The sequence below is a fragment of the Chionomys nivalis genome, chromosome 3, assembly GCF_950005125.1.
Source record: "Chionomys nivalis chromosome 3, mChiNiv1.1, whole genome shotgun sequence".
In the NCBI taxonomy this organism is placed as follows: Eukaryota; Metazoa; Chordata; class Mammalia; order Rodentia; family Cricetidae; genus Chionomys; species Chionomys nivalis.
The window spans coordinates 96,142,670-96,158,577 of record NC_080088.1 but is presented as its reverse complement, the minus strand read 5'-3'; the positions used below and the strand labels follow the sequence as shown (position 1 = coordinate 96,158,577).

The 15,908-nt window shown below is 42.6% G+C and overlaps 1 protein-coding gene across 1 annotated transcript; it reads right to left on the bottom strand.

The window, feature by feature from the left end:
- Positions 1-1,341: 1,341 nt before the first annotated feature.
- Positions 1,342-13,135, bottom strand: LOC130871389 (paired immunoglobulin-like type 2 receptor beta-2). Its single transcript, XM_057764727.1, has 4 exons — positions 13,048-13,135; positions 12,350-12,736; positions 3,848-4,037; positions 1,342-1,354 (listed from the first exon to the last, which is right to left on the bottom strand). Exons 1-4 carry the CDS (start codon positions 13,133-13,135, stop codon positions 1,342-1,344), a joined length of 678 nt encoding a protein of 225 aa, XP_057620710.1.
- Between the last annotated feature and the right edge of the window lie 2,773 nt (positions 13,136-15,908).

Genomic DNA, 15,908 nt, shown 5'->3' with positions numbered 1-15,908 from the left:
TTTCATCCTTAATGGTCAGTGTGGATGCAGTCCTTATGTCCCAGCATGCTCTTTGGTAGAAGCTGAACCACTGACTATCAAATGTTAAGACAGGCTAGACTAGGGAAGGAAGTCTTGTCTTAGGGGAGACCCTACAGGTCAGAATATCCACACGGCAGGAAATAAGGAAAACGAGTGTTTATAGTTGGGCCTGTGAGGAAAGGAAGCCCAGCATGGGACCCAAGCAAGCCATGGTCTGTCACCAGAGGAGGAGCATGGAGTGGCCAGGGCCTGTGGCTGAGATGACAGTGTCCAGGGAGAATGGAGAGAGGAACAGGGTTCTCATGTAGTGGTTCTCAGTGTGGACCATGGTCCCTGCCTCTCTCAGTGTCGCTGCTCATGGACACAATCTGCTATTCTCTATGGCCTCACATGGGGTGTTAAGAGAGACAGGATAGGCATTGCTGGGAGAAAGATATTTATTAAAAATGTTATTAACTTCCTGGACAGACAGGTAACAGCAGAGTTGGGATCTCAGGACCAGAGACAGACAAATTGACTGTGTTCCAAAGAAAGGAATTCAAGTGCACATTGCATAAGTAGGGTTCTCTTCTTGTACCTACCCATGGACGGATGTTTCACAGCGCAGGGTACAGCCCTGCTCTCTGATTTCCAGGCTTTGGTGAAGGAAGGGGTTGAAGATGAAGGAAGGGGTTGAAGATGAAGGATGTGTGGCCACCAAGCCTTAATTCGATGGAAATTCACCACCCTTGTGAGTGATGCTGGCCCCTGGAGTTCTAATAGCTCGGAACTAAAAGACAGTGCTGTGCCTAAGGAGGAGAGGACAGTTTTCTGAGGTCAGTTTTCTACTTGCCCCACTTAGGTCCCCCAAATGAACAAAGGTCATTGGTCTTGGCTGCAGACACCTTCTCCCACGGAGCTCTCTCTGTGCTCCCCACTTTTCTTTTGTCCATTAATATGTAATTTTCCAACCCTTCCTTTAAAATAAACTTAGAAAATGTCATGACCATAATTTATCCCCTTGAAGAATTCATATTATTCTTTATAACATGGTCTCTCATTGGTCTGGAACTCAGCAATTATGCTAGTCTAGCTGGACAGACAGCTACACGACTCTGGACTCTCTTGCTTGTTCAGAACTAGGATTACATATTTCTGCCTCTCTCCTGGTTTACGGTGTGGGTGCTCCCAGTCAGTCTCAGGTCTTCCTGCTAAGTGCAAGGCTTTTCTGACTCAATCATCTCTCTAGCTCCCTTGCATGCCTCTCATAACAAACTTCCTCCAGCAGCCCCTCACCGGCACCTTGGGATGTCAGCCGCTCACCTGGCTGGGGTTTCAGCTTTAGTCTGCTGGCCTGTAGGAGAAGAACCAGTGTCAGTGTGGCAGCCATGCTGATCCTCTGTCTGCCTCTCAGCTGTTCTCTGTGTTCAGACAACATTAGGGGCCCAGGGCAGCAAACAGCTCTGTAGCAGCCAATCAGGGAAAGGAATGAGAGTCCCCAGGACCTGAGACCAGTCCTCAGCTATCCTTCTGCACAGCACAGCCAATCAGAGTACAGCTCTCCTGTCCACTGCCCCTTTTCCATGTCCTTCTTCCTTTGCTTCCTTCCCCTGTCTTGAACTCATGTCCCTTCCCTGCTCTCCCTGCTCTGCACTCACCAGGCCTCCCTTTTGTCTCCCTGGAACCTGGCTCCCTGGCTTCCCTGTGAGTGTAGGCTGCTGCCCCCTGAAGATTCAGTCTTAGGGTTAGAATCCCAATCAGATCTGCTGCCTCTCAGACTGCTGCTCTCCACCTCTCAGATGCTCTTCTTATCCATTGCAGGGCAGAGCCCTTTTGAAAATTAGGGCCTGCATGTTCAAGTCTGTATTTCTGGGCTTTCCATTACAATCCATTATCTGCTCATCTCTGCTGCCATCCTATAGTCTACATATAATGAATTTAAGTCTGCCCTGAATCCAGTCCACACTTTACTTTTGTTTAATGTGTGTTCAAGATCTTGTGGAAGCCAGGTTGACCTTCAACTTTCTATGTAACTTCATAACATCTTGAACTGTTAATTCTGCCCCCATGTACTTCTCAATGCTGGGATTAAGGTGTTCCCTACCGTGCTCCCATGTTTGTTTCTTAGAATCCTTTTGATTTTAGAAGAAAAATCATTTGTCTTTCCAGAAAAGTCATTGGGATTTGAATAGAGACTACACTGATTTTTTTGCATTGTAAAGAGTTATTATATAAAATTTTCCATTATTCAAATGTCCTTACATATTTCAGTATTTTTCTACTTTTTATAATTTTATTTCTGTGCAGTACATATATGTATGTGTAGATTTGCATATGTGCACACACATGTGGGTGGTAGAGGACAACCTTGGGTATCATCCTGAAGGAACCGTGCACTACAGTTTTGGGGACAGGTCTGCCCTTGATTGGGGTTCACTGATTGGGCAAGCCTGGCAGCACAGTGAGCCTCATGGATCCTACTGCACCTTTCTGTCCAGTTGATCTGCCAATGTAGTCAACTTTATCTGTGAACCCTAGGGATGGAACCCATGTCCTTGTGTTTGTGGGTTAAGCACTTTACCAACTGATCTGAATCCTGGCTGCTTTGCCATTTTTCTCAACAGTGTGAAGTTTTTAGGGTACAAATCTTTCACCTCTCTTAGTGTAGGTTCTCCCAGACATGTTCTTTTCACCTGTGGGTGTATTGTACACCGTTGTTTAATTTCTGTGTTGATACTGTTATTATTTCTGCAGGGTTGGAAAGGAGACACGAGACACGCGGGGTCCCACGTGGGTAAACTTTAATGGGGGGGACCACAGGTAAGGGACGGGAGTGAAGAGACGAAAGGAAAAAGGGGGAGGCGGGTTGAGATACCCCGTTTTTAAGGGGGCTCTAGGTGTCTGGGAGAAAATGTCCTGCGCATGCGTGGCTTCCCATTGTGTTGCTGGGATTTGTGGTCCACTGGGAGGCTGTATTCTCTGTGCATGTGTGGCCTTGTCTCCAAAAGAACAGCAGATACCATATCCCCAACCCAAGCAGTTCTCCGTCTTCACGGTCTCATCTCCTGTGAGATGCTGTCCCTGAAGGCTGCTCTACCTCAGACCTGTTTAGCAGCCACAGCTCTTTCCAATGAGCAGTCCGCCCCTGGGGCTCCTGCGAGCCCCTTGAATTCCTTAGGAGCAGGCTGTGTTTATCTGCACTTGATCCTCTATTTCCAGCTGGGACTCTAAGGAAGTAGGCACAGATTTAGTCCTGACTGAGTTCAATTCCTTTCTGTCCTCGTGTTCTCTGGACATGTTTTCTGTGATGGCTGTTCTTGTCAACTGGACTGTATCGGGAATGAACTATAATCAAGTAATGAAGGGTCACACTTGTGATCTGGATCTTGAAGGAAGAAGACAGCATGTCTTTGATCCAGACCATGAGGCTGTAAGGCACCTTTCACCTGGGCCACACCTTCTGGTGGAAGCCGGTGCAAGGACAAGGGAAGCAGGAAGGTTGTCCTTCGTCTGCCTGCGCTCACCTCTGTCATCACATTTATTTCTATAGTCAAGATCGCCGCAGAGCAGCTGAGACACCAGCCTCATGGGACTGAGAAGCTACTGGCTCCTTGGTCTTTCCATTCACAGTTAGTCATTGTTGTATGGCAGCCATAAGTCATTCCAATAAATTCCCATATATTCATTATATTCAAAAATATATTTCACTATATATTTATACATATATTCATTCCATAAATTCTGTGACCCTAGAGAGCCCTGACTAATACATTTACCTATCTCCATGTCCCACAACTGAGAAAACTCAGAGGTAAGCTCAGGTGAGAGCCTGTCCTGGACCACTCACCTTTTCTTCCACCAGAGGAAGATCAGCATCACATAGACGGGGGTTATGAGCACAGCCGTGGCCACCACCACCCCAATAATGGCTCCTAGGTTCACAAGTGAAGGATTCCTCTGGCCCTCTGTGTCCTCCAGTCCAGCTGTGGTGACTGCAGAGGTAACAATGGAGGGGCTCTGCATGGTGGTGCTGACTGCTGGGGAGAGATGAGGAGTGAGCAGATCCTCTCTGGATGAGGAGGGATGGGGTGAGTGTCACATCTTGTCTCCTCTGTAGGAGGTGGGATAGGGAGCAGCTGTTAGAAGTTCACAGAGGGGAACACATGCTGAAGGCTGAGACTCCAAGAGAGCAAGTTCAGTGCACACCCTCCACCTGTCCTTGCTGTGTGTTATCAGAGTTACATTTAGTTCCAGATAATTAAGTCATAGAAATATAGTTGTTTTGGTCATAAATGTATGGAACAAACAGATGTCTCAGTCTGTATTGTGTTTGCTCTCAGAAAATTTAGACACCAAGTTTGATCCCTAGTATCCATATGAAGATCATGGTGAACTGTGCATGACCTTTAGTCTTAGTTGTAAAGGCAGAGGCAGTCAGATCTCTTTGAGTTAAAGCCAGCCTGTCTATATATATTTAATTCCACATCAAACACAGTTGAGCGAGTTGTTTACCAGTAAAAGGTGGCAGCAACAGGCATGTCCCTGGGGCTCACTGGTTAGCCAGCCTAGTCTATTTGGCAAACTTGAAGCTAGTGAGAGACCCTGTCTCAGAAAATAAGGGAATAGCTCCTGAATGTTTCCTCTTAGCTTCTGAATGCAAATGAAGAATTATCAATGTTTGGGGAGCAGAAGCCAGGAGCAAATGCAGTCCCAGAAGCCAACGCAGTATCAGGACACTGGCAGATGAGTATTGAGCCAGTGACCCAACTTAGAGTTAGCGATCTCCATCAGAACCACAGTGGGACAGAACCAGCTACCTAGGACAGAGAACAAATAGTTCCACCAGGAGCAGAAGCCATAAGCAAATCCTGTCCCAGGAGCCAACCCAGTCCCGAGACACTGGCGAATCAGGATTGAGCCAGCGACCAGACCCAGAGTCAGCAATCTCTACCAGAACAGGTTCAACTCCAAGCTAGGAACTTCTGCAGGAGGGGAACCAGACCAGGATTTACAGAAACAGGGCAAAGCCGGCAACCTAGGCCAAAGTAGACCGGGGACAGCAAACTGCAAGGGAACAGAGCAAGGCACAAGAGCGCTGAGCTATCTCCAGGAATACTGAGTAACCGATGGGGTAACTAGAACTGTGACACTGACTGTACCACAAGGAGTGACCATCTGAGCTTTGGATTCATTGGCACCTAGAAGATTATTCAACAGAATCTCAGACAGCCCCAACCACACCTATTAGAGGAAAAGATGAATTGAAAAGGTAAGATTACAAGCTACACCCCAAAGTGCAAGACAACACCAGTAAAACCTAAAGACCCTACAGCAGTAAGACCCAAACAACCAAAATCGGATGAACCGAAAGAAAATAACCTAAAAAATAACTTCAAGAGAATGTTTGAAATTCTTAAAGATGAAATGAGAAATTCCCTTAAAGCAATTGAGGAAAAGACAAAAAAAATATTGGAAGATATCATCCAATCACTTAAAGAAAACCAAGAAAAAGACATCAAACATAAAAGAAACTATTCAGGACTTGAAAACTGAAATAGAAACAATAAAAAACACAAGCTGAAGGACTCATAGAAACAGAAATCATGAGAAAAATATTAGAACCACAAATGCAAGCATGAACAGCAGAATACAAGAGATAGAAGAGAGAATCTCAAACGCTGAAGATACAGTAGCGGAAATAGACTCATCAGTTAAATAAAACATTAAATCTAACAAAAGCTTAACCCAAAATATCCAGGAAATATGGGACACCATTAAAAGGCCAAAACTTAGAATAATAGGTGTAGAAGATGGAGAAGTTCAACTCAAAGGCACAGAAAATTTATTTAACAAGTTTATAGAAGTAAACTTTCCCTACCTAAAGAAAGATATGCCTATGAAGATACAAGAAGCTTACATAACACCAAATAGACTAGATCCAAAATAAAGTCCTCTCACCATATAATAATCAAAACATTAAATATACAGAGTAAGGAAAGAATATTAAGAACTGCAAAAGAAAAAGACCAAGTAACATATAAAGGTAGACCTATCAGAATTACACCTGACTTCTCACTGGAGATGATGAAAGCCAGAAGGTCATGGTCAAGCATTATGCAGACATTAAGAGACTACAGATGCCAGCCCAGACTACTATACCCAGCAAAACTGTCAATTGCCATAGTAGGACAAAACAAGTTATTCCATGACAAATCTAGATTTCACAAATACCTAGTCACAAACCCAGCCCTACACAAAACACTAGAAGGAAAACTTCAAGCCAAGGAAGATGGCTACACCAACAAAAACACAGACAATTGATGATCTCATAACAGCAAAATCCAAAGAAGAAAAAAAATGCACAAATTAACATCACTAACGAGGAAAACTAAATTAACAGGAGATAGCAATCACTGGTCATTGATATACCTTAATGTAAACAGACTCAACTCACCTATAAAAAGGCAGAGGCTAAAAGATTGGAAAAGAAAACAGAATCCATCCTTCTTCTGCATACAAGAAACACATTTCAACCTCAAAGACAGACATTGTCTCAGAGTAAAGGGTTGGGAAAAATATACCAATCAAATGGACCTAAGAAACAAGTGTTTGTAGCTATCCTACTATCTAACAAAATAGACTTCAAGCTAAAATCAGTCAAAAGAGACAAAGAAGGTCATTTCATATTAGTCACAGGAAAAGTCCATCACGAGAAAATTTCAATACTGAACATCTATGCCCCAAATACAAGGGCGCCCTCATATGTGAAAGAAACACTTATAAAGCTTAAATCATGCATTAAACCCCACACACTAATAGTGGGAGATTTCAACACTCCCCTTTCACCACTGGACAGGTCAGTCAGACAGAAAATGAACAGAGAAATAAGAGAACTAACAGATGTTATGACTCAAATGGTCGTAACAGACATCTATAGAATATTTCATCCACACAGAAAAGAATAAACCTTTTTCTCAGCTCCTCATGGAACTTTCTCAAAAATTGACCACGTATTCGGTAACAAAACAAACCTCATCAAATAAAAAAAATTGGAATAAACCAAAGTACCATGCCAGATCACCATGGTATAAAATTAGAAGTCAACAGCAATGTTCACCTGAATCATCAATGAGTCATGGAAGAAATAAAGGGAGAAATTAAAAACTTCCAAAAATACAATGAAAATGACCACACAACATACCCAAATTTATGGGGTACAATGAAAGCAGTGGTAAGAGGAAAGTTCATAGAACTAAACACGTACATAAAGAAGCTGGAAAAATCTCACATTAGTGAATTAACAGAACATTTGAAAACTTTAGAACAAAAAGAAACAAACTCACCTAAGAGAACTAGACGGCAGGAAATAATCAAATTGAGAGCTGAAATCAACAAAATAGAAACAAAGAAAACAATACAAAGAATCAATGAGAGAAAGAGCTGGTTCCTCAAGAAAATCAACAAAATAGACAAACCTTTATCCAAACTAACCAAAAGGCAGAGAGAAAATATCCAAATTAACAAAATCAGAAAGGAAAAGGGGGACATAACAGACACAAAGGAAATACAGAAAATGATCAGGTCATATTTTGAAAACCTGTACTCCACAAAATTTGAAAACTTAAAGGAAATGGACAAATTTCTGGATAAATATCACTTACCAAAATTAAATCAAGACCAGATAAGCAAATTAAACAGACCTATAACTGCCAAAGAAACAGAAACAGTCATCAAAAGTCTCCCAACCAATAAATAAATAAATAAATAAAAAAAATGCCCAGGACTAGATGGTTTCAGCTCAGACAGAATTCTACAAGACTTTCAAAGAAGAACTAATACCACTACTCCTCAAATTATTCCAAACAAGGGCTGGAGAGATGGCTCAGTGGTTAAGAACACTGGCTGCTCTTCCAAAGGTCCTGAGTTCAATTCCCAGCAACCACATAGTGGCTCACAACTATCTGTAATGAAATCTGGCGCTCTCCTCTGGCATGCAGGCATACACGGAGGCAGAATGTTGTATACATAATAAATAAATAAATCTGTTTAAAAAATTATTCCACACAATAAAAACAGAAGGAACATTGCCAAACTCTTTTTATGAGGCTACAATGAATGACCCTGATACCTAAACCACAGAAAGACATTACTAAGAAAGAGAATCACATACCAAGCTCACTCATGAAAATTGATGCAAAAATACTCAATAAAATACTGGCAAATAGAATCCAATAATACATCAGAACCATCATCCACCATTATCAAGTTGGCTTCATCCCACAGATGCAGGGTTGGTTCAACATATGAAAATCTGCATCTCTGTGAGTTCGAGACCAGCCTGGTCTACAGAGCTAGTTCCAGGACAGGCTCCAAAGCCACAGAGAAACCCTGTCTCAAAAAACCAAAAAAAAAAAAAAAAAAAGAGAGAAAAATCTGTCAACGTAATCACCCATATAAACAAGCTGAAAAATAAAAACCACATGATCATCTCATTAGATGCCGAAAACGCTTTTGACAAAATACAACATCCCTTCTTGATAAAGGTGTTGGAGAGAGCAGGGATACAAGGAACATACCTAAACATAATTGAGGCAATATACAGCAAGCGAACAGCCAACATCAAACCAAATGGAGAAAAACTGTCAGCAATTCCACTGAAATCAGGAACAAGACAATGCTGTCCACTCTCTCCATATCTATTCAATATAGTTCTTGAGGTCCTAGCTAGAGCAATAAGACACAAAAAGGAAATCAAAGGGATACAAATTGGGAAAGAAGAAGTCAAACTCTCACTGTTTGCTAATGATACGATACTTTACGTAAGTAATCCCAAAAATTCTACTAAGAAACTTATGCAACTCATAAACACTCTCAGCAATGTAGCAGGATACAAGATTAACTCAAAAAAGTCAGTAGCCCTCCTGTACACAGATTATAAAAGGGCTGGGGAAGAAATCAGAGAATTAACACCCTTCATAATGGCCACGGAATACTATAGCATATCTTGGAGTAACTCTAACCAAACAAGTGGAAGACTTGTATGACAAGAACTTTAAATTTTTGAATAAAGAAATTGAAGAAGACACCAGAAAATGAAAAGATCTCCCATGCTCTTGGGTAGGCAGAATTAACATGGTAAAAATGGCAGTCTTACCAAAAGCAATCTACAGATTCAATGCAATGCTCATCAAAATCCCAGCAAAATTCTTCAATGACCTCGACATCATATGGAAAAGCAAAAACAAAAAACAAAACAAAATAAAACCCCCAGGATATCCAAAACAATCCTGTACAATAAAAGAACTTCTAGAGGCATCACAATCCCTGACTTCAAACTCCACTGCAGAGTTACAGTACTGAAAACACCCTGGTATTGGCATAAGAACAGACAGGAGGACCAATGGAACCCAACAGAAGACGGAGATATCAATCCACACATCTTCTAACACCTGTTTTTTGATAAGGAAGCAAAAAATATCAAATGAAAAAAAGAAAGCTTATTTAACAAGTGGTTCTGGCATAACTGGATATCAACATGTAGAACAATGAAAATAGACCCATAACTATCACCATGCACAAAACTCAAGTCCAAATGGATCAAAGACCTCAACATAAAGCCAGCCACACTGAACCTCATAGAAGAGAAAATGGGGAGTACACCTGAACCCACTGGCACAGGGAACCACTTTCTAAATATAACCCCAGCAGCACAGACACTGAGAGAAACAATTAATAAATGGAACCTCCTAAAACTGAAAAGCTTCTGTAAAGCAAAGGAGACTGTCAACAAGACAAAATGACAGTCTACAGAATGGGAAAAGATCTTCACTAACCCCACATAAGACAGAGGTCTGGTCTCCAAAATATACAAAGAACTCAATAAATTGGATACCAAAAGAACACATAATCCAATAAAAGAAAATGGAGTACAGACCTAAAAAGAGAACTCTCAACAGAGGAATCTAAAATGGCTGAAAGACACTTAAGGAAATGTTTAACATTCTTGGTCATCAGAGAAATGCAAATCAAAACAACTCTGAGATTTCATCTTATACCTGCAAGAAAGGCCAAGATCAAAAACACTAATGACAACTTATGCTGGAGAGGTTGTGGGGAAAAGGGAACACTTCTGCATTGCTGGTGGGAATGCAAGGTGGTACAACTCCTTTGGATGTCAGTGTGGCGATTTCTCAGAAAATTAGAAAACAAACCTTCCTCAAGACCTGGTAATACCAATTTTGGTTATATATCCAAAGGATGCTCAATCGTGCCACAAGAACATGTGCTCAACTATGTTCATAGCAGCTTTGTTTGTCATAGCCAGAACCTGGAAACAACCTAAATGCACCTTGACCGAAGAATGGATAAGGAAAATGTGGTACATCTATAGGAGTACTATACAGCAGAAAAAATGATGACATCTGAATTTTGCAGGAAAATGGATGGAGCTAGAAATCAGTATTTTGAGTGAGGTAACCCAGACACAGAAAGACAATTATCACATGTACTCACTCATAGGTGTTTTTTAAACATAAAGCAAAGAAAACCAGCCTACAAACCACAATCCCAGAGAACTTAGACAACAATGAGGACAATAAGAGAGACTTACATACATGGGAAGTAGAAAAAGACAGGATCTCCTGAGTAAATTGGGAGCATGGGGACCTTGGGGGAGGGTGGAAGAGGGGAAGGGATAGGCAGGGAGGGGAGCAGAGAAAAATGCAGAGCTCAGTAAATATCAATAAAAAGAATTGTCAATGCTTATACACATATAGATACACATACACATAAATGAACAGACCCATATGATCACACACAAAAAATACACAAAATGTATAACAGAAAATATAGAATTTTGACCATAGGTGTCCAGCTCAGTACAAGGCAGCATACATTCATCTGCTCTGCAATCCCCACTAAGGTCAATGTCCACTTTTATCTATTTGGAGACACTAGACCAACAGTTCCCAATCCGGGATTTGCTACCCCCACTGTGGTTGAATATAACATGACATGCAATCATATATTTACAGTATGATTCACAACTGTAGCAAAATTATCAGTATGAAATAGCAATTAAAATAATTTTATGGTGGGGAAGTCATCACAACATGAGGAACTGTATTAAAGGTTCTCCATTTTAGGAATATTGAGAATCACTGCTCTAAACCCAAGAAGCCTCTCCTTTCTTTTCCATCCCTGAGCTCTGGCAGCTGTGGTTAGACATTACATCAGGTCAACATGGCAGCCGTAGAGACTGCACAAGGGCTGTGCTTTGGGCGTCCTCTCACAGGTTGGCTTTAATTTAGTCAACAGCCACTGCTGGATGTGGTGGCACAGGCCTTTATCTCAGCACTCGGGAGACAGAAGTAGGAAGATTTTTTCTGTGAGTTCCAGAACAACCAGAGCTGGAGAGGTTGTGGGGAAAAGGGAACACTTCTGCATTGCTGGTGGGAATGGTGAGACCCTGTCTTATAAAAATCAAAATACCATAATATATTAAAAAATGAGCCATAGAGCAAGGTTGTGGTCAACAAGGAAGCACACAGAGTCCCCAGAATCCCCAGCTCCTGCAGGGTCATTTAAAGGGTACAGGGGTAACAGCAACATAGAGTTCCACTCAGTGTTCCCAGTGCATGGGTCTGCAGTTACTTCTGCTTCAGAGGAGAGACAAGGATCAGAAGACAGAGCAGCCACATCATGAAAATGGGGGCATTAGTTCCCAAGACCCTTGGGACTTGTGTGGAAGAGGTGAGGGTAGGAAGGCAAGGAAGGGGTGAGGGGAGCTTGGCAATGGCAAAGAGACAAGGGAATGGGTAGGGAGCGGTGAGGGATGTGTCCTGGGGAGCTAGGACAGGATACAGTGAACTGTGGTGACAGATGGAAGTTTACAGTTGGGTTGTAGGATACCAAGAACATCCAGTGGGCACCCACTGCTTGTTCTGGCCTTAGGTTGGAGCGGTGTGGAGATGCTCTATACCAGGTCTAACTGGAGCCCTGACACAGGACCAAGTGAGTCAGCTACATCCTGGAGATGTCAGTTCACCTCGAGATCTCGGGGAAGGTGAAAATGACCTGGACTGCAGTGTTAGTTTGGGACAGAAAGGGGGTGAACTAGAGGGAAGACCTCATACTGAGATCTAGAATATGTTGGGGTTCCATCTGAGCAGAGCATGACAGACAACACAGAGGAGACAGCAAAGACTTGTCATAATCACAATGGAAAGATCCTGTTCGCAGAGTTCTGGGCAGAGCCAAGAAAAAGAATATAAAACCAAGGTCAGAATTCTGGAGTCTGAGGTGACAACTAGGGGACAAGGAAATCAAAACCACAGCTAGGCTGGCTCACCACGAGTGATGGTGATTTGGGTCCCATCAATAGACTGCACTGTCTCCATGCCTTTTATCGTTTTCAGACGAACTCGGCAGAAGTACATTGTCTGGTCCTTCCCCTTCAAGTGCAGGATTCTGAGGACTCCGGATGTCTGAGGCTGTGTCCAGTTCAGGATGAACCTGTTCTTAAAATGCTTATGTATGAAACCTGAGGAGGAGTTGTAGATATATTCCCCATGGAAGTGCTTCCATCTCCAGAGAATCCACATCTGTGGATCCTTTGCCAACTCCCAGGGGAAGTAGAAGGGGAAGGGAATCTCGATGGAGCCGCCCTGGACACCAGAGAGGAGTGCTGGTTGGTTGACACCAAAGTAATTTACTCTGTTGGATCCTGCTGAGTTACCTGGGAAGGATGGGGAAATCTTAAGTCTCTGCCAGACATGGCGAGGAAAACCCAGAGATTCCTGAGTTGTTATCCACAGACAGCTATGTGACATAGGGCAAAGCTGTCCCTTGTCTTACTGTCCCATATAGGACAGAAAAGACAGAGAAAGGCTGGGTTGGACCCACTTTTAGGATGAGCTCTGTCTTGGGGCACAGAGGATAGGGTGGCTCCTCTAGACACCCATCCACGGGACAGCCCACTCTTCTGAGCCTCACTGGCCCCTCCTCTGGTTAAGGCAGAGACCCTGCTTGCAAGGTCCCTTCACTTACCAGCTTGCAGGCATAATTCTGGCAGCAGCAGAAACAGGATCCAAGCCATGGCCTGATTCTCTCCAGGAAGTGAGATCAGCAGAGCCATCAGGTGGGAGAACAGGTCCTGTGTAGGTCCCTGGGGTGATCAGGAGTCAGGAGAGAATCAGTGAAAAAAAGATCCCCATTTCCTAGGGCGTATGTGGAAGACTGAGTGGGGGCAGGACCTCCCCATCTCCACCTCCTTGTGGCCAGCAACTTCCTTTATCATTCTGGCTTCTTCTTTCCCATGTTGCAGAAGATCCACCCTTGTGGTTACTGAGAAGATGACTGTGCCCTTGAGCCCAGCCCCCATTTTTGGCTGGAAGATACAGCCTTGACCTCTGCATGCCGGGCTCTCCTCTCTTCCACCCTGACCTCCTGTCTCATCCAGTCTTTCCCATTCCCTATGCAGCCTGCAATCACTGTTTCCTCAGCTCCCATTTCCTCCACTCCTGCCCTCCCCTTAGTCTGTTTCTCACTATGTCTCCCCTCATGCTGGTTGTCTGTCTGTCTGTCTGCCTCTCTCTTTCTCTTGTAATCTCAGGTCTTGTAGTGGTCATCTTCCGATCATTTCAGACACCATGAGGAAGGAGATGATGAAGAAACACATTCAGTCCCCAGCCCTAGCATGATGACTCCACCCTTATCTGCTCTTTGCCCTCTTCTTGTCTTTTGGGTACTCTTCATAGCACCCCAGCAAAACCAATGCCCAGTGGACAGTCTCTCCCCAGCTACTTGCTGCTGTGAATCTGTAACTTCCCTGGGCTGCCTGCGTGATCTTCCCCCTCCACTCCAGAGCTACTCCTGTTTCTGAAAGAGCCTTCCTGCCTTTCACCACCCTTAACACACACTCAGAAGAGGAAACCAAGGATCAGAGAAGCCTGGCACATGTCACATGACTGGCACACGGCAGGTGACAGGACGTTAGTCCCATTGAGTTCTTGTAGTCTCACTCTCCACACTGACCTCCAGCTGCGTGCTAGGTGCAGCCTCTGAACTTTCCTCAAGGCCATGGATCTACTCCTAGGTTCCCGGGAGGCTGTTCTCACAGAGCACTTGAGTGACTCCCTCTAGCTATGACTGTTCTAGAGCCTTCTTTGAACAAAGTGTACAAAGAAGGCTCACAGTAGCAATAAGTCTGTCACTCATGACATCACCTGTAAATTTTATGTAAATAGGGACCCTGCTGTGGGATGATTTCTGTTCAGGAGGCTGGAATCAGTCACCTGCAGGGAAAACTGCATTTCCCCCAATAGCAGTGACTGGGCCCTGCAGCCATGATGCTTTCACAGGGAAGGGGCACTTTCTGTGGAAGATCAGCCTGGGTCTGTCCAGTGCACACATGGGGCTTTTACATACATGTGACCATGGGAGTGTCAGACTGCGGTGTTAGAACCTGACTGCTGCTCAGGCTGTAGCACAAGTGTGCCCTGTATCCACAGAATAAATAAGTCATTTTTAAAACATAATAAACATATATTTTAAAAAGTCTAACTCTTGCATAGAAAATCAGATTGGATAAATCATAAGAGGAAGGTAACTGTGGCTACCTAATCTTTAACACCATTGAAGTCCTCAGAAGGGAGAAAATATTACTTGAGTAGGCAGGAAGTGCAATAAAGCAGCTTCTAATACGACCAGTGTAGGACAGCGACAATTGGCTACCTGAGCAATCATCCAAAGTCTCATTTGCAATGTTGAAGCAACCAACTTTGGCTAAGGTTCAGAGTAACTGACAGACCATTTTCAGAGGCAGGAAAATTTTTAGAACCATCTTACCCTGTTTTGAAAAGGTTTGGCAGGGCTGGAGAGATGGCTCAGAGGTTAAGAGCACTGGCTGCTCTTCCAGAGGTCCTGAGTTCAATTCCCAGCAACCATATGGTGGTTCACAACCATCTGTAATTTGATCTGGTTCCCTCTTCTGGCATGCAGACAGAACACTGTATAAATAATAAATAAATATATTTTTTTTTTAAAGAAAAGGTTTGGCAGTCTTTTTCCTTGTGTACTGCTTCTCCAGTCCGGATACCATGTATTTTTTTCAGTGGTTGAGGCATAGGCAGTTCCTTGCCTAAAGACCAATTGTGCCAAGAAGAAAACAAACTCCAAGTGAAGTGTCTTCCGTGCTCAACATTCTCTCAGAAATAGATTGGTGCTATCAGGATCAATCACATCTCATGCCAATAGAACCCTAAGTTATTTAAATTCCATGTTCTACAGATCCTTGAAGTGGTTGAAGATTACCTATTTAGAAAGAATACAATCTCTATGTATCTAAAGAACCTAATTAATCTGACTATATGTATAACAAACATGAGTAGCTATTGACCTATAATACTTAATACCTGTACAATATAAGGACTAAGACTTTATATCAGCATATTAAATAATCTACAAACAAATGTGCAGAAAATGAGGACAATGACCTCAAAATGTAATCAATGTATAGGTATCTTGATGAGAGGTAGGAATAATAAATAATGCAATATGACAACATATCCTAAAAATTGTATCAGTATACAAAATGTCTTAAAAGAGGTAGAAACTTGCATATCTACAATCTGACAAAATAACTTTCATAGGTGTACAAATATTGTAAACAGTAATAACAAATATAATTTGAATTTGTATCAATATGCAAAAATATACCAATGTAAATTATCCATAAATAATAGATCACAAATATTCACTCTATTATCCATTATTTTTATTATTAGTGTGAATAAATTCACATTAAATTATCTATTATCCCATTCAATTTTCTTTCTATCTTTTTCTTAAATCTCTGGGCCTACGTAGTTTCTATTCCAATCATCTTCCTTATACAAGCAATAATCAAC